Source organism: Halichondria panicea, chromosome 4 (genome assembly GCF_963675165.1).
Source record: "Halichondria panicea chromosome 4, odHalPani1.1, whole genome shotgun sequence".
NCBI classification, from domain to species: domain Eukaryota; kingdom Metazoa; phylum Porifera; class Demospongiae; order Suberitida; family Halichondriidae; genus Halichondria; species Halichondria panicea.
This window is the reverse complement of record NC_087380.1, coordinates 879,454-906,844: the sequence shown is the minus strand read 5'-3', so window position 1 is coordinate 906,844 and position 27,391 is coordinate 879,454. Positions and strand designations below refer to the sequence as shown.

General features: G+C 41.8%; 4 protein-coding genes and 3 long non-coding RNA genes across 14 annotated transcripts; 6 read left to right on the top strand and 1 right to left on the bottom strand.

Annotated features, from left to right (window-relative positions):
• Positions 1-5: 5 nt before the first annotated feature.
• On the top strand, positions 6-27,391 carry LOC135334878 (cingulin-like). Of its 7 annotated transcripts, none has more exons than XR_010394389.1 (9): positions 6-160; positions 1,228-5,216; positions 5,340-5,421; positions 5,720-5,869; positions 6,034-6,132; positions 13,456-13,569; positions 14,064-14,167; positions 14,222-14,329; positions 14,552-14,758. XR_010394389.1 is itself a non-coding variant. In XM_064530234.1 (9 exons), exons 2-9 carry the CDS (start codon positions 1,234-1,236, stop codon positions 14,645-14,647), a joined length of 4,740 nt encoding a protein of 1,579 aa, XP_064386304.1. In that variant the 5' UTR covers positions 6-160; positions 1,228-1,233; the 3' UTR covers positions 14,648-14,758. The 7 variants fall into 7 exon arrangements, 5 of the variants coding, with proteins under 5 accessions (XP_064386304.1, XP_064386307.1, XP_064386306.1 ...); XM_064530234.1 differs by having other exon boundaries at positions 14,064-14,171; XM_064530237.1 differs by lacking the exons at positions 13,456-13,569; positions 14,064-14,167; positions 14,222-14,329 and adding exons at positions 6,676-6,789; positions 7,242-7,340; positions 7,404-7,505.
• On the top strand, positions 8,212-11,754 carry LOC135334884 (uncharacterized). Its single transcript, XM_064530244.1, has one exon. The coding sequence runs from the start codon at positions 8,257-8,259 to the stop codon at positions 11,590-11,592; it is 3,336 nt and encodes a 1,111-aa protein (XP_064386314.1). The 5' UTR covers positions 8,212-8,256; the 3' UTR covers positions 11,593-11,754.
• Positions 12,365-13,364, top strand: LOC135334921 (uncharacterized). The gene is made up of 2 exons (XR_010394400.1): positions 12,365-12,855; positions 13,148-13,364. It is a non-coding gene; the product is annotated as an uncharacterized LOC135334921 (long non-coding RNA).
• Positions 14,825-18,502, top strand: LOC135334882 (uncharacterized). The gene has a single exon (XM_064530242.1). The coding sequence runs from the start codon at positions 15,014-15,016 to the stop codon at positions 18,353-18,355; it is 3,342 nt and encodes a 1,113-aa protein (XP_064386312.1). The 5' UTR covers positions 14,825-15,013; the 3' UTR covers positions 18,356-18,502.
• Positions 18,672-20,960, bottom strand: LOC135334915 (uncharacterized). Of its 2 annotated transcripts, none has more exons than XR_010394392.1 (4): positions 20,542-20,960; positions 20,226-20,496; positions 19,151-20,168; positions 18,672-18,908 (listed from the first exon to the last, which is right to left on the bottom strand). It is a non-coding gene; the product is annotated as an uncharacterized LOC135334915 (long non-coding RNA). The 2 variants fall into 2 exon arrangements; XR_010394391.1 differs by having other exon boundaries at positions 20,226-20,481; positions 20,542-20,957.
• On the top strand, positions 21,050-22,042 carry LOC135334919 (uncharacterized). The gene is made up of 3 exons (XR_010394398.1): positions 21,050-21,341; positions 21,572-21,647; positions 21,693-22,042. It is a non-coding gene; the product is annotated as an uncharacterized LOC135334919 (long non-coding RNA).
• LOC135334907 (uncharacterized) lies at positions 22,129-25,754 on the top strand. Its single transcript, XM_064530279.1, has one exon. It carries the CDS (start codon positions 24,422-24,424, stop codon positions 25,616-25,618), a length of 1,197 nt encoding a protein of 398 aa, XP_064386349.1. The 5' UTR covers positions 22,129-24,421; the 3' UTR covers positions 25,619-25,754.

The window sequence follows — 27,391 nt, the reverse complement described above, 5'->3', positions numbered from 1 at the left end:
TTCATGGGGTTATGTAATGGCATCTGCTCGACCTAGCCAGAACTATTAAGTACTAGCTGCGTGTATTACTAGCTAGAGTTCTGCTCTGTGCGGTGGGGAGGGATCACTGTGGACCCATCATAAAATATAGAAGTCACTACTGTGCAAACAAATAAAACAAGTAAGTTCCATGAGTTCTTATAATCCTCGATTCGATTGATATAAATCCCCGATGATCTGTTACACTGAATCGTACTGTACATCAACTTATTATTGGAGCGTATACATGTTCGTACATGCACACTGGGAGGGACCTCGCATTCGAGAAGATCGTAGCTGTACGAGCGTATATCAGAAAGTGTTGTTATAGTGCTGAGCACATTCTGAGACATTGTTGCATATACGAGGTGTGGTATTGCATGTAATTATATAGTATACATACTGTGCTCATCAGTATAATGGTGGTACATGCACTTTGGTCATAGCTAGCTAGCTCGTATTTGGCTTGTAGTTTACATAGCACCACACCCAAACTGGTTACCATGGGGAAAGTCCCTAACCTGTGTACACACAGTACATTCATATGTGCATGTACTTTTAAAATGTATAGTGGTCAAGCTTTTACCGTAGTTGTGTGTCTTTGTGTCAATGTCTGATTGTAATTGTACGAAGTGTTAGTCTTTCCAGTAACTTTGCCTGGTGATTCTTGTATGTGCGTGGGCGTAACTATATGTTTCAACATCAGAACCAACTCTACACAACACAGCCAAACCCATTAGCTTAAATAGAAGCTAACAAACAGTTGCTGTAAACATTACTGTAACAGAGTCCGGAACTGTGCATCAAGCCTTGTCTGCATAGCTGAACAGTGAGCTAGTGTGTGTGTGTATGTGTGTGTGATAATCATTCAGCCTATTTAGTCGTGTCTTGTGTAGCTTCTGTGGGTACAACAATTCAAAGAAACGTGTGATTTACACTTTGTTAACATTCTGACTGTGTTTGCTGATGATAGAGCCCAAACACATGGTCTGAAGTACTGGATGTATATACAGCGCAGAGTAGAGTCTACAGTGACATGTGTTAGCTCTACATTCTTAACCCCCCCCACACGTACACAGTTTAGACAAGTGCTGTTTCTGCACTGTTCAAGCTCTGTATAATATTTGCTTGCTCTAAAATCTAAAATATATATATAATTTATTTTCTGTGTAATTCTCCCCCCCTCCCACACACACACACACGTCACAGGTAACCATGACATCACGCCACTCCCCCTCGAGGAATTCCCCCCACACAGTCTCACCAGCCTCGTCACCACGCTCACCACACTCGAAACGAAATCGAGGAACTGTGATTGTCGAACAGAGCCTAGTATCCGTCAAGGCCGATAAAAACGATGACATCTCGTCACGTAAATCCACCGGCTCACTCAGCCATGACAAAGTACACATGTCCTCTCTACATCGGAAGTCAACAGGATCATCGATTAGCGACCACCAGAGAGACTCCCGTTCCTCTGATTCCCCCGTCCGGTCCATCCTGTCCCCCCACTCGAGCTTCCTCCCCATGGAGCACACACAGAGCACAGACTCCCTCACACAGATCTCCCCGCCTGATAGCGTTCACAGTAGTGTGAGCTCTCTACTAGACACCTCCTCCAGCGTATCAAACCTCACCATTGTGACCTCAACCGAAGATCGCATTCTAGATGAACTAAAGAGACAGATAGCACATGGTGCATTGCATATTCAGCAACTCGAGAAAAAAGTTGAAACTATTCCACTACTCACCGTAAAAGTTGATGAACTTGAAAGAGAGAGAGGAAAATTAGCAAACGATTTATTAGACAGTCAAGCGTTTGTGGATTCTATGAAACAACGTCTCTCGCTACTGCACGAACAAAACAATCAGCTGGTGAAGCTAGCCCACTCATCTGGTGGACAATCTGCAGAGTTGCTGCGAAATCGAAACGCACTTGTTGCCAGTCTGGCCCAAATCAAGAAGCTTCAAGAACGCGTGGATAGCATACCCACGCTCAAGTCTCAAGTTAGAACCATGACTGAGGAGAATTCCCATCTCAAGGATAAAGAAGCTGAACTGAGTAGGAAATTTCCTGACCAACTTCCGGAGGGCGTTACAAGAGCAACGTATCAGTCGCTGATTGAAGACAACACTCGATTGACGGAGAATAATCAGAAAATATCTGGTGAGGTTAGGACCGCTCGGGAGCAGCTGGGTACTGTAACTGGTAACCTTGAAAGTGTCAAGAAACGAATGGATAAATTTGAGAGCACACGTTCGATTGTGGTCCCTTTACAACAACGAATCAAACGATTGGAGAAAGAAAAAGATGAGATTTATCAAGAGTATGTTGACGTGAAGTTTCATCATCAACAGCAGCAACCTACTGTCGATATAGATACGGCTCACTTGCTAAACGAAGTATCCACACTCAAGAAGAAAAACAGTCACTTACAGGCTAAACTAGAGACAGTCACGATGGAGTCAAGACAGGAGAAGGAGAAGTTGGTCCTTAAACTATTTGAACTTGAATCTCTAAGTATGAACTCTCAAAAGTACGAACTTGAAAAGAAACTTATTGAAACTGGCACCCCTAGCCCGATTGAAAGTCGGCGAATCAGCGGTTCAAACCACACCCCCTCCCTAACGAGACGAGATAGCATCGAAGAAGAAATGGCAGACCTACCTGCAGAGTCCAAAGTTCAGATGCTCAAACTGCGACAGTTGCGAGTGCACAGTGAACAGTCACGAAGCATGCTACAATCATTGATGGCCGAGAGAGACCAACTAGAGCGTAAAGTCGAGGAACTAAACACTCTCATTGACAAGAGGGCCCTCGGAGATCTAGAAAAATCCGTCGAAGAGAAAGATTACAAATTGCAGCTGGCCAGAGAGAACATCACGAAGCTCGAGAAGGAGCTAGCTATGGCTAGTGTTTCAGAACAGTCCGCTATGGAGGTTAGAAATAAGGAGATGATGAAAGAACTGGAACGATTGAGAGAAGTCCAATCAAATTACGACGAACTAGTAGCCGATCAAAACCAATCGAGACAGTATCGAGAAGAGCACGAGTTGTTAGCGCGCTCACTACAGAAGGCCAAAGATGATAAATCAAAAGCGGAGAAACGCTACAAAGATGGAAAAACTCGACTGAGATCTCTAGCCAAAGAGTTATCGAATGCGGTGGAACTGATTCAGAACTATCAGTCGCAGTGTATGCATCTACAAGATCAGCTGGATCGTACTGGTCAGGACATGCAACGTGTTCGCACAATGTCTGCCTCGTACAGAACTAAACTAGAGATGGCAGAAGTTGAGCATTCCTCTCACGGGAAGAGTGAACTTGTTGAAAAAGACGGTCCAGGGATAGAAGCTTATGGCAAAGTTTGCAAAGAAAAGGATGGTCTTCAAGAAACTGTCGATGCACTCAGTAAGACTATTTCCGAGCAACAAGAACAGATGTGGAAGTTGAAATCTGAGAGAGAAGAATTGACAAAACAATTGGAAGAGCTCACAAAAGAACTTCAAGTTTCTAAAGAACAACTAACGAATGAGGAAATAGCCGTTGTTGGGTTCAAAGGTGAACTAGAGACTGTCAAGTCAGCAAATTCCAGCCTTGTATTGGACAATAAAAAATTAGTGGAACAAATACAAACGTTGCAAGAAGAGCTTGATAAGATGAAGTCTGATGTTGTAGAGTTCACTAAATCCAAGCAAGAACTAGATGTTATTGTCAATGGTTTGAGAGAGTCAGAACAGAAAGTTCGAACTAACACTGATGCTGAGATGATCAAACTAACTCAAGAGCTGGAGACAAGTCAAAGAAATTGTGAAAAACTGCAAAAAACACTCACAGACAAAGAAAAGTGTTTGGAACAAGAAACTGTTTTGAAACAACAATTTGAACGTGATACCACAGGACTTAAAGCCCACACTGTTCAATTAACTTCTCAAGTCGATTCTTTAAGCAAAGAAATGGCCGGTTTGTCCTCACAACACAAGACTACTCTAGTGGAAGTGAGTACTCTCAGACAATCTAACATTGCCACTACTGAAGAAATGACGGCAAAGATGTCTCAAGTAACAGGCCAGCTTCAGGAGGCAGTAAAAGAGAAGCAAAGGTTAACAGGCCAGCTTCAGGAGGCAGTAAAGGAGAAGCAAAGGCTAACGGGCCAGCTTCAGGAGGCAGCAAAGGAGAAGCAAAGGCTTGACGGGGAACTAAAAACACTGAATAAAACGTCTACCGGATCTCATTCTCTTAAAATGGAGTTTGAAGCAACTGCCAGTCAGAGAGACAGTGATCACCGGAAAGCCATCAGCAGCAAGAACAAGGATATCAAAGAGCTGGAACATACAGTGACCAATCTCAGAGATGAAGTGGAAGCATACAACGCCACCATTAAGAGCTTACAGCGTCACATTGAAGAGACTGAAACTCGGGAAGTTGAACACGAACGGTTGAAACAAAATTTCAAACAGTTGGAGAAAGCATTGGGCACTTCCTCACATGACAATAAAGCACTATTTGCCATTCTTCAACAGACACTTAAAGAGTTGCCTAGTTACTCGAGTCAAGCTTCTCGTTCTTTACAAGATGAGAACCTACGTTTAGAAGAACAGGTAAATGTGCTGAGTCAGTGGAACGACAAGCAACGCAACGAAATTGAAACTCTAGAAATGACGATCGAGAAATTGGAAGATGATAAAGTTCAACTACTCATCGATATTCAAACTAAGGAAAATTCCGCTCAAGAAAATTCTCAACTTAAAAGAGAATTGAAAGAAGTTGAAATGGAAGTTGGTAGTCTGAGAAGACAGGCTCGCTCAGAGCTGCAAGAAGAACTGCAAGTTAAAATGGACACACAGTCCCAGCTACTAGCTGTGTTCAACCAGCACAACACCTCGCTGCAGAAACAAGTGGTTGACCTTACATCACATGTACAAGATTTAGGCGGCACTTTAGAACGGGATAAACCTGTTTCCCCACCCCCCATGCCGGACGTGGCCCTGGCTATCCCGCGAGGGGACGTTCTGCGTCAGCGATCACTCGGTGATTTAGAGCAAGAGAACTATATCTTGAAGGAGAGGATTGGAACGATGGAGAAAGAATTGATGAAGTTGCAGGGAGTCTCGTCGCAGTTTAGACGAAGGAGCTCTAGCCTCAGGGCAATGTTCTCTGTGCCTGTTCGACCAATCAACGAAGAGCTACAAGTCAGGTGACTATACTTGTGTGTGTGTGTGTAGAAGCTTATAATTGTAGCAGTTGAAATTTATGATGTAATTTTTTTTTACAGTACAGTAATATCTAATTTATATGATTACCTCCCCCCCCCCTGCAGTGTGCCCCCTGAGTTGCTGCTACCGTGCTCTCTATTGGCTGACTACATCAGCGAGTTCAACACCTTACAAGGAGATCCCGCAGTGAGTGGGTGGGGGATTCCCTGAGATATTACCTACTGACAGCCAATTGGCATAAAATATTCAAGTTTATCTATAAATAAAGATTGTTACACAGTAATAACTCAAGGCATTAGCATTCACACAATTGTGTATAGTAATATGTAATGAGATAGCTATGCCTAGTGTGTTGAACTATGTGGTTGTTCTGTTACGATGTGTTGTGATGATGGTGTGTTGTGATGGTGGTGTGTTGTGATGATGATGATTGTTGTGATGATGATGATGTGTTGTGATGATGGTGTTTCCACTGTGTCTATAGGAGAGTTGGTTGGAGAGCATCAGGAGTGAGTGGTTTGCATGCATGGCACAGCGAACCTTGACCCCAGCCTGCGCCCAGTGCTACATCTCGACCCTCTCCAGACTATCTGCCAGACTAATGGAGACTGTCATCAATATACAGGACGAGAAGGTACCCACCCACACACACACCCACACACACACACACTGTCCTAGTGTACAGTATGAGCTGTAATAATTTCATAGATTGTTTTCCAGTTGCTAGTAAGTGTTATGGATCATTACACAGCCCTAGCTTTGCCAGATTTGTCTGTTAATGTCCTCTCTCTGTTACAGGGCAACACTGCACTGCACTATGCCGTTGCTAATGGCAACTTCCCTGTGGCTAGACAGTTTGTTGGACTGCGCTGCTGCAGAACTGGGCTAATGAACAAGGTAATAATAATATCATAGCTAGGCCTTGCCCGATTATGTTAGCATAATGTTGAGACTAATAGGTGCAGTGGAGCATTGAGCATTTTGCCAGTCTAATAGGCAAAAAATATTAGCCTATTAGGCAATTTTTACCAAATGTTGGTAGAAAGTAGAAACACTATAGCCTCAATAGCATGAGTAATGCTAATACTGAGTATATACGTATGGAAGGTGCTATAGTTGTACTACTAGATCAGTTAACTCTTCTCCTAAGATTTCTTTCACCAATATAGTTCCTTAGATGATTATATAGAAGCGTCTGTGATGTTGCAGTATAATTCTCGTTGATGATTTTTATTGAGACTAATGGGTAATAATTGGAGACTACAATGCAGGAGACTTGGAGACTAAACTAATAGGCAAAATTTTGAGCATAATTTGGGCAAGGCCTAATCGATCATTGACTGTGGTCGTTAGTTTTTAAGGCCGGGTATTTCATTGCATAAAGTGTACATGTATAACAGCCTCCCCCCCCACACACGCCCACACCACACACACACACAGGCTGGCTACACTCCACTGATGCTGGCAGCTGCTTGTTGTGTGGAGGTGGGTGAACACAAAGATATCATGGGACACCTGGTGGACAGGGGGGACATCAACAAAGCAGCTGACAAGGTGAGCCTGTCTCCTAACAACACTATACGAGTTAGCAGTACAATGTATTGCCCTATCAATAATGACTGTACTCCACTAAGTCTCTAGACAGTTCAAAAGGGGGAGATGGAGATGTTGGTGATAGTGTGGCTACAACCATTACACAATAATCATTATACTTTGCATTCAGTTCGGTACATCCATTGTTGAACACACACAATCACATGTACCACGTAATATTTAGACACTAGTTGATAAGATTTGAAAAGTGAAAAGTGCCTCAAGTATAAATTATAGACACTGTTTTGTCAGTGTCCCTGATTTAGAAGCCCTCGGGCACTTGTATAGTACCCTGGCTACGCTTGAGATGCTAAAGCAGTACTGGTGTTTGAGCTTCTAAATCCCATATAGTTTCAAAACAGTGTCTAAAATTATTATGTATGAACAATGCTAATAACTGTTTGATGTGTCAGGATCAACGGACTGCTCTGATGTTGGCTGCCTGCAGTGGTTCTCTGGAGATGGTCTCTCTGTTCCTGGAGAAAGGTGCCGACGTTAACCTCCGGGACAAGGTGGGTGTGGCAATATCTGTACCTGCATGTCACATGACAATCACATGACTGACTCTTGTGCAGGACGGCTCCTCGGCACTCATGTTTGCTAGTCAAAGTGGTCATACGGAGATAGTGGGGTCACTTCTCACACACCCTCACACAGATACCAGCCTCAGGGACAATGTAAGTCAGAGTTTATTTGCATGATGCATTCTCATGTACCTATAATATTTTAAGTTTGTACTTTTAATACTATCCCATAATTGTTTTTAAATGTCAGTGCATAATTATGTCTGCTAGTGTCCCTATCCACTGCCTACAATGTGCTTATTCCACTATAACCTCCCACTATTAACCCTTCTGCCCCCCTCCACTATTAACCCTTCTGTCCTTTCCATTATTAACCCTTCTGTCTCCTCCCTCCAGGACGGCCTAACAGCTCTGGACATTGCTAAAGAGGCGGGGTTCACCGAACTAATGGCGTTGCTGGGGAAACACTCCAAATCAAAATATAAACGATGACAACAGTCTCTAGGATTGTAGATTTTATCAATGATCATGTGCCCATTTTTTGTATCTCTTTTATCATTCTGTGTTGAGTGCATCCATTTTAAGTGTATTCACGGATTGAGGTGTGACCGAGTTTTTGTATTGCCTTGATTCCATGCTCCAGTCTCTGGGGGGCCGCTATATTATACATGTATATATGCCAGAAGAGGATATAGTCAAGGTCAAAGGTTTCTGTTTAGGATTAGTATCCAACACTAAAATGTTAGTACTGTTGTGGTTGGTTGGAGGTAACAAAGAAAGAGTCGATGATCGGATGCGGTCATCTGCATGACTGCATGACTGCGCGCGCGTACCAGCCACGCCTGTTTTTCTGCAAGAAGAAGCCAAGAGCTATATTAAGCTTGCGCGCGGTTGTTTCGCAGCAATGCAGATGCTTCAACTACTCGGTTTGTTAGTGACAGCTGGTCTCCTCTCTCCTTGCATGGCAGAGACCTTCCATGTCACCCCAATCCTCCCAGCCCCAGCTGACTGTCCTCAACCTTGTTACACCCTGGACCAGTATGCTCAAAACCAGAGTTTATTATCTGGCTACAACAACATCACTCTGATATTCCTGGAGGGAGTTCACATTCTCAGCGACTACCTTACTGTTAACACTAGTTTTATAATTTTGCAGCCAGTACTTCCAAGCCAGGGACAACGCCCGAAGGTTATTGGTCGTGCGGACACTGGTCATCAATGTGACATGGATATTGGTTGGAAAATCATAGCATCAGCAAAGGCATTGATCGAAGGACTTTTGTTTGAGAATGTTTCACTACAGCTATATAGTGACGTACCTCCAGACCTGGATGTTGACAGCTCAATAACAATCAAAAACTCAATTATATCGAGTTCTGCTCAGACCAGTGCAGGAGTCCGTGTTCAATCAGTACAAAATTGTTTGATTGAGGACAGTATGATATTTAAGTTTGACACATATGCATTATTTTTTCGAAACATACCAAATGTGACGATTGTCAATTCCAGTATAAGTCGTATTAATGGTATCGGCATTCTATCATGGGACTCCGGCATAACAGTCCGAAACTCTCAGATGGATAGCAATGATTTTGGAGTTGTGCTATATTATAATGAAGACATAGAAGAACACTTTAATATCATGATAGATAACTGTTCTTTCACACGAAACAGAATATGCATGTGGTTAGTGAATGTCTGTCAACAAAACCCAACAATAATTTTCAAGGACTGTACATTCAATAACAATAGCGGAACACCAATCCTAGCCTCCAGAAGTATCTTCCAGTTGTCAGGAGAGAATGTGTTTTCTAACAACATTGCAGTAAGAGGAGGTGGTCTGGCCTTGTATCAATCAGCAGTGTCATTTGATTCAGGATCGACTACACGTTTTGAGAACAATACAGCTTTGGAGTATGGTGGAGGGATCTACATTGCTACAGATTTAATTGTCTCTCCACAGCTGCTAGTTCCTCTGGAGAATGTAGGTTTAAAATTTACCTTAAGTAAACATTGCTTTTATAACAATAACCACACAAGTGGTGATACTCCGAATGTGGTGTTCTTTGGGAACAATGCTGATTTTGGTGGAAGGGACATCTTCGGACTAACAGAAATGTCATATGGCAATGATGAATGTTCAGTTTCAGAGGATAGTATCTTTCATTTTGATAACTCAGTACCGAGTACTTCTCGACTTGCATCAAACCCTTCTCGAGTGTGTTTCTGTCTACACAATACACCACAGTGTCAAAACCGTGCATACCTTGTATTAAACGAGACGAGGTTTCCAGGGGAAAGCTTTGAGATTTCTGTAGCTCTCGTGGGATTTAACTTTAGCAGAGTAACAGGATCTGTGTTTGCTACTGTACTGGATAAGAAAGTTGGAAATATCAGTGATGGTCAACATATAAAATTTATCAATGACTACGAGCAATGCACGACGCTAACCTACAAAGTATTGTCTAATCAAACAAGCAGGCCCCTTCAACTAGGGCTCTCTGTTGAAGAATCATTTGTTCAAGGCAATCCTGACGATATAATTAAAGAAAGTATAAAAAACATACATTCTGATGAATGCAGCGATACCTCAGTACCGTGTGCAGCTCTTCTCACTACGGTCATCTTCATTAACATCACTGTTGATAACTGTCCACTGGGATTTCAGCTTAATAAGACTTTAGATATGTGCGAATGCGACGAAAGCAGTAAGCAGTTGAAGCTAACCTGTGAGATTCAAAACCACACTGGCTACATCACCAGAGAAGGAACTGTGTGGGTGGGAGTGGACACTGCCAAACATGAAACAGGCCTATACTACTGGCATCAATACTGTTCTAGTGACTACTGCACTAGGTCTGAAATACCTGTTCACTTGACATCCCCTGATTCACAGTGCAGCTCCAACCGTGCTGGAATACTGTGTGGGAGATGTAAAGGCAACTACAGCCTGCAATTAGGAGGTGATCGATGCATACAATGTCATGACAATAGTTCTGTTGCTCTGTTGATTGTGTTCGCCATCCTCGGGATTTTATTGGTTGTTATGATTACACTGTTCGACATCACAGTTGCCAATGGTACCATAAATGGACTCATATTCTACGCAAATGTTGTGTGGATTAACAATGCTATATTGTTCCCACAGCGGAGCATTGGCTACTACATCATCACTGTGCCTATAGCTTGGATTAATCTGGACTTTGATATTGAGACTTGTTTCAGCCAAAATTTGGATCAACTAACTAAAAGTGGTTTACAGTTTGTGTTCCCAGTCTACATCTGGTGCATTGCTGGCCTCATCATTTTAGTTTCTCGGTATTCCATAAAAGCTACTCGATTCTTTGGTAGAAATTCTGTGTCTGTTTTGTCTACTCTGATCCTGCTATCGTATGGGAAGCTGTTCAGGATTATCACAAATGTGCTTACTCCATCTGACATTAGTGGCTCTGATGGTTCTATTCGCAGAGTTTGGTCCCTGGATGGAAATGTTGAATATGGAGTAACACCGGGACACATTGTCTTAATGGTGGTTGCACTACTCTTTATGCTATTGTTTTGGTTGCCATTCACTTTGACTCTCCTTCTAGTACCCTTCCTAAAAGCCAAGTCAGACTACCGACCCCTTCGCTGGATTAACACATTCATGCCGTTTTTTGATACTTATTACGGTCCTTTCAAAGACAAGCGACAGCATCAAGTGTGGACGGGGATTCTGCTCATCTCCCGTGTAGTGATATTGATTGTTTCCGCATCAACCTCGACATCCAATCCGAATGCTAACATACTGGTAATGACCATTATAGCTACACTCCTGCTATTGTACACACTCATTTTTGGCTATCCCTACAAGCAATGGTTTGCATCAGTGCTGGAAGTATTGTATCTAATTAACCTTATCATCTTAGGTGGAGCATTCTTGTTTTATCAAACCCAACCGGAAGGTGTCCGACAAAAGGACACCATCAATCCTGTGACTGCTACCTCAGTTTGTATTGCTCTCCTGCAGTTTGCTTGCATTATAATCTTCCACATAGCCAAGACAGTCGGACCCAAGCTTCAGAGGCTCGCCATGAAGAAGAGACAAGAAATGGGCAACACAAGCGTACAAGAAGAGGAACTCATACAAAGTGGAAGGTACAAAGTGACAACACAGGAAGTGACATTGGACAATGCAAAGCAGCAGCGTAAATGCTATAATGCCACTGATTATAGAGAGCCACTTCTGGATGATGTGTAGCAAAACATTTAACATTGTATGTAGAGAAGAAATGATTTACGTGTGCATGTTAATTATAATTTGATTGTGCTGCATAATTTAACATAATGTAGAGAAATTAAGAACTGATTTATGAGGTATAATAATACATAATAAATTATAGTTTATAATTCTTGTCGATGATTTTTGGGTAATAATTGCTAATTAATTAATTAAAACTAATAGGTACAATGCATGAGACTTGGGGACTAAATTAATAGGCAAAATTTTGAGCATAATTTGGGCAAGGCCTAATCGATCATTGACTGTGGTGGTTACTTTTGTGTGTTTTAAGGCCAGGTATTTCACTGCATAAAGCCGGTGTACATGTATAACAGCCTCCCCCCACACACACACACGCCCACACCACACACACACACCACACACACACAGGCTGGCTACACTCCACTGATGCTGGCAGCTGCTTGTTGTGTGGAGGTGGGTGAACACAGGTACACGGCATATATACAACTGCTGCTAGTTATTATGTATTCATCTGAATGACTCTATTCTTATTGATGAAAAGCACCTAACAATTTACGGGTATAATTATGCTAAAAGCCCAGCTGTATCAGCACCTGTGTGGGGAGGGGGCCCAGAGACATCATGGGACATCTGGTGGACAGGGGGGCCCGGACATCAACAAGGCAGCTGACAAGGTGAACCTGTCTCCTAGCAACACTATACCAGTTAGCAGTACAATGTATTATTAGCATGCATTGTGTACAGTAATAAATTAATGACTGTACTATAGACAGTTCAAATAGGGAGATGGTGATGTTGGTGATAGTATGTGATAGTGAGGCTACAACCATTACACAATAATGATTATACTTTGCATTCAGTTCGGTATATCCATTGTTGAACACACACAAGCACATGTACCACGTAATATTTAGACACTAGTTGATAAGATTTGATAAGTGAAAAGTGCCTCAAGTATAAATTATAGACACTGTTTCGTCAGTGTCCATGATTTAGAAGCCCTCAGGCACTTGTATAGTACCCTGGCTATGCTCGGGATACTGACTAAAGCAGTACTGGCCTTTGAGCTTCTAAATTCCATATTGATTATAGACACCTCCAAAACAGTGTCTATAATTACATAGCGTACGAACAATGCTAATAACTTGTTTGATGTGTCAGGATCAACGGACTGCTCTGATGTTGGCTGCCTGCAGTGGTTCTCTGGAGATGGTCTCTCTGTTCCTTGAGAAAGGTGCCGACGTTAACCTCCGGGATAAGGTGGGTGTGGCAATATCTGTACCAGCATGTCACATGACAATCACATGACTGTAAGACGGCTCCTCAGCACTCATGTTTGCTAGTCCAGAGTAGTCATACAGAGATAGTGGGGTCACTTCTCACACACCCTCACACAGATACCAGCCTCAGGGATAATGTAAGTCAAGGGTTGCTATTTGCATGATGCATTCTAATACCATCCCCATAATTGTTGCATATGTCTAGTGCTAGTGTCTCTATCCACTGCCTACTTCTGTCTCCCTCCACTATTAACCCTTCTGTCTCCTCCTAGGACGGCCTAACAGCTCTGGACATTGCTAAAGAGGCGGGGTTCACTGAACTTAATGGCGTTGCTGGGGAAACACTCCAAATCAAAATATAAACGATAACAACAGTCTCTAGGATTGTAGATTTTATCAATGATCATGTGCCCATTTTTTGTATCTCTTTTATCATTCTGTGTGGAGTGCATCCATTTTAAGTGTATTCACGGATTGAGGTGTGACCGAGTTTTTGTATTGCCTCGATTCCATGCTCCAGTCTCTGGGGGGGGGGGGCCGCCATATTATATTTCACTGACAGCCCCCCACATACACACAGGCTGGCTACACTCCACTGATGCTGGCAGCTGCTTGTTGTGTGGAGGTGGGTGAACACAGAGATATCATGGGACACCTGGTGGACAGGGGGGACATAAACAAGGCAGCTGACAAGGTGAGCCTGTCTCCTAGCAACACTATACGAGTTAGCAGTACAATGTATTATTAGCATGCATTGTGTACAGTAATAATGATTGTAACTATAGACAGTTCAAATAGGGAGATGGTGGTGTTGGTGATAGTGTGTGATCATGAGGCTACAACCATTACACAATAATCATTATAATTCGCACTAGCTCAATTCGGTACATCCATTGTTGAACACACACAATCACATGTATCACATAATATTTAGACACTAGTTGCGGATAAGATTTGATAAGTGAAAAGTGCCTCAAGTATAAATTATAGACACTGTTTTGTCAGTGTCCATGATTTAGAAACCCTCAGGCATTGTATAGTACCCTGGCTACGCTCGGGATACCGCTAAAGTAGTATTGGCCTTTGAGCTTCTAAATTCCATATAATTATAGACACCTCCAAAACAGTGTCTATAATTACATAGCATGTACATATACGAACAATGCTAATAACTGTTTGATGTGTCAGGATCAATGGACTGCTCTGATGTTGGCTGCCATGCCTGCAGTGGTTCTCTGGAGATGGTATCTCTGTTCCTGGAGAAAGGTGCCGACGTTAACCTCCTGGACAAGGTGGGTGTGGCAATATCTATATCTGCATGTCACATGACAATCACATGACTGCAGGACGGCTCCTCGGCACTCATGTTTGCTAGTCAGAGTGGTCATATGGAGATAGTAGGGTCACTTCTCACACACCCTCACACAGATACCAGCCTCATGATCAGGGACAATGTAAGTCAAGGGTTGCTATTTGCATGATGCATTCTCATGCTTTTGATACCATCCACATAATTGTTGCATTGCATAATTATGTCTGCTAGTGTCTGTCTCTATCCACTGCCTACTTCTTCACTATTAACCCTTCTGTCTCCCTCCACTATTAACCCTTCTGTCCCCCTCCACTATTAGCCCTTCTTTCCCCTACACTATTAACCCTTCTGTCTCCTCCTCCAGGACGGCCTAACAGCTCTGGACATTGCTAAAGAGGCAGGATTCACTGAACTAATGGCGTTGCTGGGGAAACGCTCCAAATCAAAATATAAACGATGACAACAGTCTCTAGGATTGTAGATTTTATCAATGATCATGTGCCCATTTTTTGTATCTCTTTTATCATTCTGTGTTGAGTCTCAGGCACTCCTGTATAATTATGGTTGAGTATTTACGGTTATAATTGAGGGCGGCATGTGACCGATTCCATGCCGTGTCATTTCCGTGGTACCGCCGCTAACACTTTTTTCTGTAAGTACATAATTATAGTGTAGACTCGCAAGTAGATCTAGTCACTCATATGAAATTACAGTATCTATGAGTTACTGTTGCATGGCGAAAAGTGCTGGTAATTTATAAGTCTGCCTTTTCTGCAAGAAGCTAATTAAGCTAGACTTAGTCGCTAAGGTTGCTCAACAAGCAGCAATGTACAAGATGCTTCAACTACTCGGCCTGTTAGTGACAGCTAGTCTCTTCTCTCCTTGCATGGCAGAGACCTTCTATGTCACCCCAACCCTCCCAGCCCCAGCTGGCTGTCCTCAATTGCAACCTTGTTACACACTGGACCAGTATGCTCACAACCAGAGTTTATTAGCTGACTACAACAATATCACTCTGATATTTCTGGAGGGAGTTCACAATCTCAGCTACACCTTTACTCTTTATACTAACCTCCTGACCTTGCAGCCAGCACTTCCAAACCAGGGACAACGTCCGAATGTTATTGGTCGATATGACACTGGTCATAATGGTTGGCCTCTGTTTAAAATCAGCAAAGCTTCAAATACATTAATCGAAGGACTTTCGTTTGAGAATTTTTTACTAACGCTGGGAAGTTATGAAATAACTCCAGTTAACGGCTCAATAACAATCAAAAACTCCATTATATTTAGCTCTGCTCAGACCCGTGGAGGAGTCGAGGTTCAATCAGTAAAACATTGTCTGATTGAGAACAGTACGATATGTAACTTTGACATTGCATTATATTTTCAAGGCATCCCAAATCTTATGATTGTCAATTCCGTCATAAGCCATAATGGAATCGGTATTTTGTCACATCAATCAAACATAACGCTCAGGAACTCTTTGATTGATAGCAATGATTTTGGAGTTTTTCTAGCTGAATTTAATATAATGGCCATGGATAGCCTTCATACCATGGATAACTGTTCTTTCACACAAAACAGATTTGGAACATTGTTACTGGGTGAAAAAAACCCAGTAAAAGCAACTTTCAACAACTGTACATTTGATAACAACAGTGGAACACCAATCCTAGCCTACCAAAGTACCTTCGATTTGTCAGGAGAGAATGTGTTTTCTAACAACATTGCAGTAAGAGGAGGTGGTCTGGCCTTGTATCAATCACAAGTGATATTTGATTCAGGATCGACTACATACTTTGAGAACAATACAGCTTTGGAGTATGGTGGGGGGATCTATACTACAGGTTCAACTCTCCCTCCACAGCTAGGAGTTGCTCTGGATAACAGCGGGTATAATATATTATACTCTGTCATACCTTGCTTTTATGGGAAATATTATGATCCTAATCAGCTATGGTCAAGCCCTCCTCAAGTGAAGTTCTTTGGAAACAATGCTACTTTTGGTGGAAGGGACATCTTCGGACTAAGAGAAGCATCATACTACGATGTTCTTGGATGTTCAGTTTCAGAGAATAGTATCTTTCATTTTGACAACTCAGTATCGAGTACTTATCGACTTGCATCAAATCCTTCTCGAGTGTGTTTCTGTGTAAACAATACACCACAATGTCAAAACCCTACATACCTTGTATTAAACGAGACGAGATTTCCAGGGGAGAGCTTTGAGATTTCCGTAGCTCTCGTGGGATTTAACTTTAGTAGAGTAACAGGATCTGTGTTTGCTACTGTACTGGATAGGCAGGCTGGAAGTATCAATGATAATCAGCATATAAAATCTATCATTGACTACGATCAATGCACGATACTAAACTACACAGTATTGTCCAACCAAACAAGCAGACTCCTTATACTAGGCCTCTCTGTTGAAGCATTGGTTCTTCAAGGAAATCAAGACGATATAATTAAAGAAAGTGTAAATAACATATACTCCCCTATATGCACCGATCGAAACAACCCAATACCGTGTGCAGCTCTTCTCACTACGGCCATCTTCGTTAACATCACTGTTGATAACTGTCCACTGGGGTTTCAGCTTAATAATGTTTCAGGTATGTGCAAATGCGACGAAAGCAATAAGCAGTTGAAGTTAATCTGTGAGATTCAAAATCACACCGGCTACATCACCAGAGAAGGAACTGTGTGGGTGGGAATTGACACTAAAAAGGGAACAGACCTTTACTACTGGTACCAGTACTGTCCTAGTGAATACTGCAATAAGTCTGTAATAGCTGTTAACTTGACATATCCTGATTCACAGTGCAGCTCCAACCGTGCTGGAATACTGTGTGGGAGATGTGCTGACGACTACAGCCTGCAATTAGGAGGTGATCGGTGCATACAATGTCATGACAATAGTTATGTTGCTCTGTTGATTTTGTTCGCCATCCTCGGGATTTTATTGGTTGCTATGATTACACTCTTCGACTTCACAGTTGCCAATGGTACCATAAATGGACTGATATTTTACGCAAATGTTGTGTGGATTAACAATGCTATATTGTTCCCACAGCGGAGCATTGGCTACTACATCATCACTGTGCCTATAGCTTGGATTAATCTGGACTTTGGTATTGAGACTTGTTTTATTCAAAATTTGGATCAAATAACTAAAAGTGGTTTACAGTTCGTGTTCCCAGTCTACATCTGGTGCATTGCTGGTCTCATCATTTTAGTTTCTCGGTATTCCATAAAAGCCACTCGATTCTTTGGTAGAAACTCAGTTGCTGTTTTGTCCACTCTCATCCTTCTATCTTATGGGAAGCTGTTCAGGATTATCACTAATGTTTTTACTCCATCTGACATTAGTGGCTCTGATGGTTCTATTCGCAGAGTTTGGTCCCTGGATGGAAATGTTGAATATGGAGTAACACCAGGACACATTGTCTTAATCGTGGTGGCACTACTCTTTATGCTATTGTTTTGGTTGCCATTCACTTTGACTCTCCTTCTAGTACCCTTCCTAAAAGCCAAGTCAGATTACCGACCCCTTTGCTGGATTAACACATTCAAGCCAGTTTTTGATACTTATTACGGTCCTTTCAAAGACAAGCAACAGCATCAAGTGTGGACGGGGATTCTACTCATTTCCCGTGTAGTGATATTGATTGTTTTCTCAACAACCTCAACATCCAATCCGAATGCTAACATACTGGTAATGACCATTATAGCCACACTCCTGCTATTGTACACACTCATTGTTGGCTATCTCTACAAGCAGTGGTTTGCATCTGTGCTTGAAGTATTGTATCTAATTAACCTCATCATCTTAGGTGGAGCATTTTTGTTTTATCAAACCCAACCGGAAGATGTCCGACAAAAGGACACCATCAATCCAGTGACTGCTACCTCAGTTTGTATTGCTCTCCTGCAGTTTGCTTGTATTATAATCTTCCACATAGCCAAGACAGTCGGACCCAAGCTTCAGAGGCTCGCCAAGAAGAAGAGACAAGAAATGGACAACACAAGCGTACAAGGAGAGGAGCTCATACAAAGTGGAAGGTACAAAGTGACAACACAAGAAGTGACGTTGGGCAATGCAAAGCAGCAGCATCAACAATATAATCCCACTGGTTATAGAGAGCCACTTCTGGATGATGTGTAGCAAAGCACACAGAAACTGATGTCGAGTGTGTGCATGTATTACATGTAATTAGTGATTAGTTTGATTGTGATGTGCGTAATAAACTATGTTAATTCTTGTAATGGTTTGTGCTGATTGTTAATTTTTGATTGATTTTGCTGATCATAATTAATGTGCGTATGTTAATTACAAAAAAAATGTATTAAATTGTGTATTGTTTGCTTCAATGATGGCAGCTGCTTGCACTATATACCAACCACACCCCCTCTTCAGTAATTACATAAAAACAAGGGATTGATAATAATTATTATTATAGGTTGCATTTTCAACAGATGAATAGATACACAAATTAATGATTAAAATATTGTGCAAGAATTGAATAAATGAATTGTTCTTATTAAGAGATAATTATTGTTCAGTTCCATCCTCGGCCAGATCTTCCCCCGCCCTCTCCTCTTGACCTTCCGCCTCCTCTGCCCCCTCCGCCTCTAGGGACATTGTCCCTCTCTAGTTCCCTCTTCTTCTTCCAAGACTCGTACCGTTCTGCCATTGAGACGAGCTCATCAGGGACCTCCTACATAAAGGGTGAGGGAGATGAAAGACATGTACACAGTGGACCCTCTCAACGGCCACCTCTGAGGAAATGCCAACTGCAATATTATAATGGCGATTTGTATCTGTTATAAAGAGGTACCACTGTTAGTACTAGTTATTGTACTTAAGGACAATTGGTAGCATGCTAACATAAAAAATAAGGGAATGCTGTAACTGATGAACTTGTACACTTTTAATTATATAGTACAAGACCACACCCACCTGTCCAGCGTCTGACAATATCCCAGTCAACTCTCGAGCCCATTGCCAGTTATCCCGAGTGATGAACGAGAGAGACTTTCCCGTACGCTTGTGTGTGTGTGTGTTGGGGGGGGGGGGGGGGAGGGGGGTACATCATGATGACTGAGCAATAGACTACACCACTATAAGAGGTGAACACAAACATAAAACTTGAGGCAGTCATAAACTTAGCTAGGAGTTACAATGCAAAATAAGCACATTTATATATACAGTGATATTCACTAAGGATTCGTTGGGCTATGTTTTGTGGTCTAGTATATAATTTTTATAGCCAGTTTAGAGATTTCCGGTGTCTGGTGGACATAGTCTTTGATATGACGGAGGAAGTCAAAGTTTACCACATGCCTAAGCAAACATAATAACAGAGTATGCATGTATTATAGTTATAGTTAATGCCCAGCATGAGTGCAACATGCCATATATTGCACGAGGGCGCCTGCTTGTTACCCAATGACGTCAAACTCCTGAACAGCTTCCCGTAAGATAGCAGGATCAGAGTGGACAAAACAGCAACAGAGTTTCTACCGAAGAATCGAGTGGCTTTTATAGAATACCGAGAAACTAAAATGATGAGACCAGCAATGCATCATGCCAGATGTAAACCGAGAACACAAACTGTAAGCCACTGGAATTACAAGACATCCTCGTCAAATGTTTGAAATCGCTCCAAATTCCATCACTCAACTTATATCATTCGCGTTATAACGAAAACAAGAGCAGGGAAGCCTGGAAAGAAACTTTACGTGACAAGGGGGAAAGCCAATTACACTTCTAATCTCTCAACAGAATATGGAATTTCCTCCCGGCTTACGTGCTGGACCTGTCAACATCATCAACAGTATAAAACATAAAGTAGGGCAATATACTTAACTTAATATCTATGAAATTTTATGTGTACCGTATTACGTCCTCCTACCACCTAATTTGCCCATGCAGAAACTGCCACATAATGATGTTTTTTTTTTCCATGCAGCTGTTTCTGAAACAGGAGTCAGTCTGTCAGCACTATATATGATGTATGCCTGCTAGATCTTACCTCTATCTCTGTAATGTCATGCTGTAAGTTATCCCGTGACCACGTTGGCAATCCCTTTCTACCACTTTACAAAGATCTATATGGACCTAGCACAAGAGAAAGACACTTAATTCTAATTGGCTCACCTCCCTCCCCATCCAAGAATTTGGATTTGTCTTACACAAAGGAGATGCCCTCTCACTTCGCTACAGTTGGCAACCATCAGGATCTTGTGCATGCGGTAAACAATTCTCAGTCGATCATGCTCTGTCATGCCCTAAGGGTGGTTGTACTATCACCAGGCACAATGAAATAAGAGACCTGACAGCCAACTTACTCACTGAAATCTGTAGTGACGTCTGCATAGAGCCAGAACTACAACCTGTAAATGGTGAAGAGTTGTCATCAAATTATGATGTACAATGAATTCTTAGACATGAATTTTGTCCTCTATGGCGCTCCATAACTCAGAACTAAACTTTTGCGAATGGACATTCGGTTTTACATGTCTGCCTTTGTTTTTCCACATTAAGTTTTCCACATTAAGTTTAATTCACTTTTGTCTCGAACTCATTTTCAACATAAAATCAAATCGTGACATCAATCATAGATATTGTATCTATGCACCAATGCTAGTAGTGATTCGTGCACATGCGGTTATCTAGTCTCATGAATCAGCCGGCCTAGAAAAGTCCCAGGGCGGCTGATTCACGACTCCGGTTGATCTATAGTCTTGCAAGCCACCAGCCTTTAATTTACCGCATGAGCTTATGTTTGCATTGATAAGTGGTTAGTGGTTAGAGGAGGGATGTGTGAAACCACATATTAGATTTGCCATAGCCTCGATCCCAGGCCGAGTTTTCGCTTTTATAACGGTTAGGCAAACAACTAGGCCTGGTACTAGTTGTCTGCGCATGCGTCAGTCGTTTGTCAGATTCTGACAAATGGATATTCTCGTTCACTTTCGTGACATTTATATTCGTGTACTATCGTGTACTAGAAGTCAGTTCCCGTTTTATCATTATTGGAATGGCTCTTAGCTAGCTGAAGCTTCTCTCTTCTCTGAAGCTTAGAAAACATTATTCTGAAGACTGAACAACAAGGGAAGAGGTATAAAGCTTTGTCAAGCTTGTTAAGGTCAGACATTTTTGTGTGGGCCCTGTGCTATCAAATCTTGTTCATGTTTGGCAAGATCAAGCTAGGTAGACTATAGTTTCATCATTAATATGGTGGATCAAGTGAAGAGTGTGAGCTAGAGAACTTGGTGCTGCCATCATCAGCTCGTCGACAATGACACTATAACCTGTTTAATACGAGAAATTTAATATAGATCTACACGTGTTTAGAATGTCTACTTCTCTGTACAGGAGCAATGGCTAATATCCAGCTATCCCAACAGTGCTCCTCTTGGCTATACTAACGGACGAGACTGGACAGTTTAAGGTAAGGGTTTAACCGTCTTTGATAATTATTGTCCTATGCTTACAGGACTGAAGTATGACCTGCTCGTTCGAGCGTTGCTGGGTAGCTCAGAGGCATCAAGAGAATCTATGTTTTCTCAAGAGTTACGAGTTGGGGCCTAGAATCAGAAAAGTCCAGCAGCCTGCTAAATCTTTTTGAAACGTAATTTGAAGGCATTCAATCAGCCTGAAGTTGCCCTGGGTCACTGTAATCGTGCTGCAGCACAACTGGCAACTCCCCAGGCCCTTGTGAAGCAGCTCTCTATGTGAATCTTTTGTGTACTCACTCTGTGCATTTTCTGTGTACAAATTTCGACTATAAATATTTTTGCCGACCACAAATACAATGAAAATTTGACGCATGCGCAAACAACTAGTACCAGGCCTAGTTGTTGGCCTAACCGTTGTAAAAGCGAAAACTCGGCCTGGGATCGAGGCTAGATTTGTCAAAGCTAGCGGTGCAGCTATGTGGTTTCACAACTCAACTGTGCAACAGCAGACTGGCTACGCATAACAAATGACATCAATGCACTGAACTTGTAGTGATTCGTGCGCACATGGATATGCGGTAGGACCTTCCTCCTCACCCCCGGCCCCACATACAAGATGCTTCATCTACTCGGCCTGCTAGTGACAGTTGGTCTCCTCTCTCCTTGCATGGCAGAGACCTTCTATGTCACCCCAACCCTCCCTGCCCCAGCTGACTGTCCTCAACCTTGTTACACCCTGGACCAGTTTACTCAAAACCAGAGTTTATTATCTGGCCACAACAACATCACTCTGATATTCCTGGAGGGAGTTCACGATCTCAGCAACAAGCTGTCTGTTGAAACTAACCTCATAATCTTGCAGCCAGCACTTCCAAACCAGGGACAACCACCGAAGGTTATTAGTCAACATTTAAATTATAAATATCAGTGCATCAAATAATAATATTGATCGAAGGACTTTTGTTGGTTGATGTTTACCTATATATAAACTGGAATCGTGATTATAAACTTGTTATTCGACGGTGTGGCTTGTACTTAGTTCCTTTTGTTGCATTATCATTATCGAAAGATGTTAAAATCTCAGTAACAATCAAAAACTCGACTATATCTCACGCTAAAAATTCTATACTTGCTCCCATCCGTGTAGGATTCACTTTCACAGCAACAGATCTCTTGATTGAGGACAGTGTGATATTTAAGTTGGACAAGTATGCATTAACGATTATTGTTGTACCAAATGTGACGATTGTCAATTCCAACATAAGCTATATTAATGGTTTCGGCATTGTAGCATATGGCTCAAACATAACACTCCAAAATTGTTCAATTGATAATACTGATTTTGGAGTTATGCTAACTAGTCCGCGTGATGCACAAATGATTGAAGTGTCCTTCACACAAAACAGATTCTTTGGAATATGCTTATTAAGTATCTCAAAAATAATTTTCAGAGACTGTACATTTGATAACAACAACGGAACACCAATTATAGCCCACCAAAGTACCTTCCAGTTGTCTGGAAAGAATGTGTTTTCTAACAACATTGCAATAAGAGGAGGTGGTCTGGCCTTGTATCAATCAACTGTGACATTTGATTCAGGATCTACTACACGCTTTGAGAACAAACAGCTATAGAGTATGGTGGGGGAATCTACATTGCTACAAATTCACCTCTCCTTCCACAACTAGTAGTTGCCTTGGAAAATGATATATCCTGTAAGCAATTGATTTCCTTTCCCCTATTCCCAACTTGCTTTTATAAAGAGTATGAAAATGATAATATTCAAGTGCATTTCTTTGGGAACAATGCTAATTTCGGTGGAAGGGACATCTTCGGACTAACAGAAGTATCATACGAGGATGATTGGTCAGTTTCAGAGGATAAATGGTTTCATTTTGATGAATCAGTACCGAGTACATCGCGACTTGCATCAGATCCTTCTCGAGTGTGTTTCTGTGTACACAATACACAACAGTGTCAAAACCGTTCATACCTTGTATTAAACGAGATGAGGTTTCCTGGAGAGAGCTTTAATATTTCCGTAGTTCTTGTAGGATTCAACTTTAGTAGAGTAACAGGACCTGTGTTTGCTACTGTACTGGATGAGAATACTGGAAGTATCAATGATAATCAACATATACAATCTATCAATGATTATTTACAATGCACAGAACTAACCTACACAGTATTGTCCAACCAAACAAGCAGACCCCTTCAACTAAGCCTCTCCGTTGAAGAATCGTTTGTTCAAGGCAATCAAGACGATATAATTAAAGAAAGTGTAAGTAACATATACTCCCCTATGTGCAACAACAACTCACTACCATGTACAGCTCTTCTCACTACGGCCATCTTCATTAACATCACTGTTGATAACTGTCCACTGGGGTTTCAGCTTAATACTTCAAGTATGTGCGGTTGCGACGAAAGCAGTAAGCAGTTGAAGTTAACTTGTGAGATTCAAAACCACACCGGCTACATCACCAGAGAAGGAACTGTGTGGGTGGGAATTGACACTAAAAATGAAACTGACCTTTACTACTTGTATCAGTACTGTCCTAGTGACTACTGCAGTAGGTCTGCAATACCTGTTCACTTGGCATCCCCTGATTCACAGTGCAGCTCGAACCATGCTGGAATTTGTGTGGGAGATGTAAAGGCAACTACAGCCTGCAATTAGGAGGTGATCGGTGCATACAATGTCATGACAATAGCTCTGTTGCTCTGTTGATTGTGTTCGCCATCCTCGGGATTTTATTGGTTGCTATGATTACATTCTTTGACTTCACAGTTGCCAATGGTACCATAAATGGACTCATATTCTACGCAAATGTTGTGTGGATTAACAATGCTATATTGTTCCCACAGCGGAACATTGGCTACTACATCATCACTGTACCTATAGCTTGGATTAATCTGGACTTTGGTATTGAGACTTGTTTCAGCCAAAATTTGGATCAACTAACTAAAAGTGGTTTACAGTTTGTGTTTCCAGTCTACATCTGGTGCATTGCTGGTCTCATCATTTTAGTTTCTCGGTATTCCATAAAAGCTACTCGATTCTTTGGTAGAAACTCAGTTGCTGTTTTATCTACTCTGATCCTGCTATCTTATGGGAAACTGTTCAGGATTATCACAAATGTGTTTACTCCATCTAACATTTCTGGCTCTGATGGTTCTATTCGCAGAGTTTGGTCCCTGGATGGAAATGTTGAATATGGAATAACACCCGGACACATTGTCTTAATGGTGGTTGCACTACTCTTTATGCTATTGTTTTGGTTGCCATTCACTTTGACTCTCCTTCTAGTATCCTTCCTAAAAGCCAAGTCAGACTACCGACCCCTTCGCTGGATTAACACATTCAAGCCGTTTTTTGATACCTTTTATGGTCCTTTCAAAGACAAGAAACAGCATCAAGTGTGGACGGGGATTCTGCTTATCTCCCGTGTAGTGATATTGATTGTTTCCGCATCAACCTCAACATCAAATCCGAATGCTAACATACTGGTAATGACCATTATAGCCACACTCTTGCTATTGTACACATCCATTGTTGGCTATCTCTACAAGCAATGGTTTGCGTCTGTGCTGGAAGTATTGTACCTGTTCAACCTCATCATCTTAGGTGGAGCATTCTTGTTTTATCAAACCCAACCGGAAGATGTCCGACAAAATGACACCATCAATCCTGTGACTGCTACCTCAGTTTGTATTGCTCTCCTGCAGTTTGCTTGTATTATAATCTTCCACATAGCCAAGAAGGTCGGACCCAAGCTTCAGAGGCTCGCCAAGAAGAAGAAAACAGAAGTAGACATTATTACAGGTGTAAAAGAAGATGCAGGCAAAGAAGGTGCAAGGTACAAAGTGACAACACAGGAAGTGACGTTGGACAATGCAAAGCAGCAGCGTAATTCCTATAATGCCACTGATTATAGAGAGCCACTTCTGGATGATGTGTAGCAAAGCATTTAACATTGTATGTAGAGAAGAAATGATTTACGTGTGTATGTTATTTATAATTTGATTGTGCTGCATAATTTAACATAATGTAGAGAAATTAAGAACTGATTTATGAGGTATAATAATACATAATAAATTATAGTTTATAATTCTTGTCGATGATTTTTGGGTAATAATTGCTAATTAATTAATTAAAACTAATAGGTACAATGCATGAGACTTGGGGACTAAATTAATAGGCAAAATTTTGAGCATAATTTGGGCAAGGCCTAATCGATCATTGACTGTGGTGGTTACTTTTGTGTGTTTTAAGGCCAGGTATTTCACTGCATAAAGCCGGTGTACATGTATAACAGCCTCCCCCCACACACACACACGCCCACACCACACACACACACCACACACACACAGGCTGGCTACACTCCACTGATGCTGGCAGCTGCTTGTTGTGTGGAGGTGGGTGAACACAGGTACACGGCATATATACAACTGCTGCTAGTTATTATGTATTCATCTGAATGACTCTATTCTTATTGATGAAAAGCACCTAACAATTTACGGGTATAATTATGCTAAAAGCCCAGCTGTATCAGCACCTGTGTGGGGAGGGGGCCCAGAGACATCATGGGACATCTGGTGGACAGGGGGGCCCGGACATCAACAAGGCAGCTGACAAGGTGAACCTGTCTCCTAGCAACACTATACCAGTTAGCAGTACAATGTATTATTAGCATGCATTGTGTACAGTAATAAATTAATGACTGTACTATAGACAGTTCAAATAGGGAGATGGTGATGTTGGTGATAGTATGTGATAGTGAGGCTACAACCATTACACAATAATGATTATACTTTGCATTCAGTTCGGTATATCCATTGTTGAACACACACAAGCACATGTACCACGTAATATTTAGACACTAGTTGATAAGATTTGATAAGTGAAAAGTGCCTCAAGTATAAATTATAGACACTGTTTCGTCAGTGTCCATGATTTAGAAGCCCTCAGGCACTTGTATAGTACCCTGGCTATGCTCGGGATACTGACTAAAGCAGTACTGGCCTTTGAGCTTCTAAATTCCATATTGATTATAGACACCTCCAAAACAGTGTCTATAATTACATAGCGTACGAACAATGCTAATAACTTGTTTGATGTGTCAGGATCAACGGACTGCTCTGATGTTGGCTGCCTGCAGTGGTTCTCTGGAGATGGTCTCTCTGTTCCTTGAGAAAGGTGCCGACGTTAACCTCCGGGATAAGGTGGGTGTGGCAATATCTGTACCAGCATGTCACATGACAATCACATGACTGTAAGACGGCTCCTCAGCACTCATGTTTGCTAGTCCAGAGTAGTCATACAGAGATAGTGGGGTCACTTCTCACACACCCTCACACAGATACCAGCCTCAGGGATAATGTAAGTCAAGGGTTGCTATTTGCATGATGCATTCTAATACCATCCCCATAATTGTTGCATATGTCTAGTGCTAGTGTCTCTATCCACTGCCTACTTCTGTCTCCCTCCACTATTAACCCTTCTGTCTCCTCCTAGGACGGCCTAACAGCTCTGGACATTGCTAAAGAGGCGGGGTTCACTGAACTTAATGGCGTTGCTGGGGAAACACTCCAAATCAAAATATAAACGATAACAACAGTCTCTAGGATTGTAGATTTTATCAATGATCATGTGCCCATTTTTTGTATCTCTTTTATCATTCTGTGTTGAGTGCATCCATTTTAAGTGTATTCACGGATTGAGGTGTGACCGAG

Excerpts from the sequence above, each read along its gene's own strand:
- LOC135334882 (XM_064530242.1), top strand. The coding sequence starts at position 15,014 with ATGTACAAGATGCTTCAACTACTCGGCCTGTTAGTGACAGCTAGTCTC.
- LOC135334884 (XM_064530244.1), top strand. The coding sequence starts at position 8,257 with ATGCAGATGCTTCAACTACTCGGTTTGTTAGTGACAGCTGGTCTCCTC.
- LOC135334878 (XM_064530234.1), top strand. The coding sequence starts at position 1,234 with ATGACATCACGCCACTCCCCCTCGAGGAATTCCCCCCACACAGTCTCA. Across the intron at positions 5,870-6,033 it reads TCAATATACAGGACGAGAAG|GGCAACACTGCACTGCACTA; the intron begins GTACCCACCCAC and ends TCTCTGTTACAG. Across the intron at positions 13,570-14,063 it reads TAAACAAGGCAGCTGACAAG|GATCAATGGACTGCTCTGAT; the intron begins GTGAGCCTGTCT and ends TTGATGTGTCAG.
- LOC135334907 (XM_064530279.1), top strand. The coding sequence starts at position 24,422 with ATGATTACATTCTTTGACTTCACAGTTGCCAATGGTACCATAAATGGA.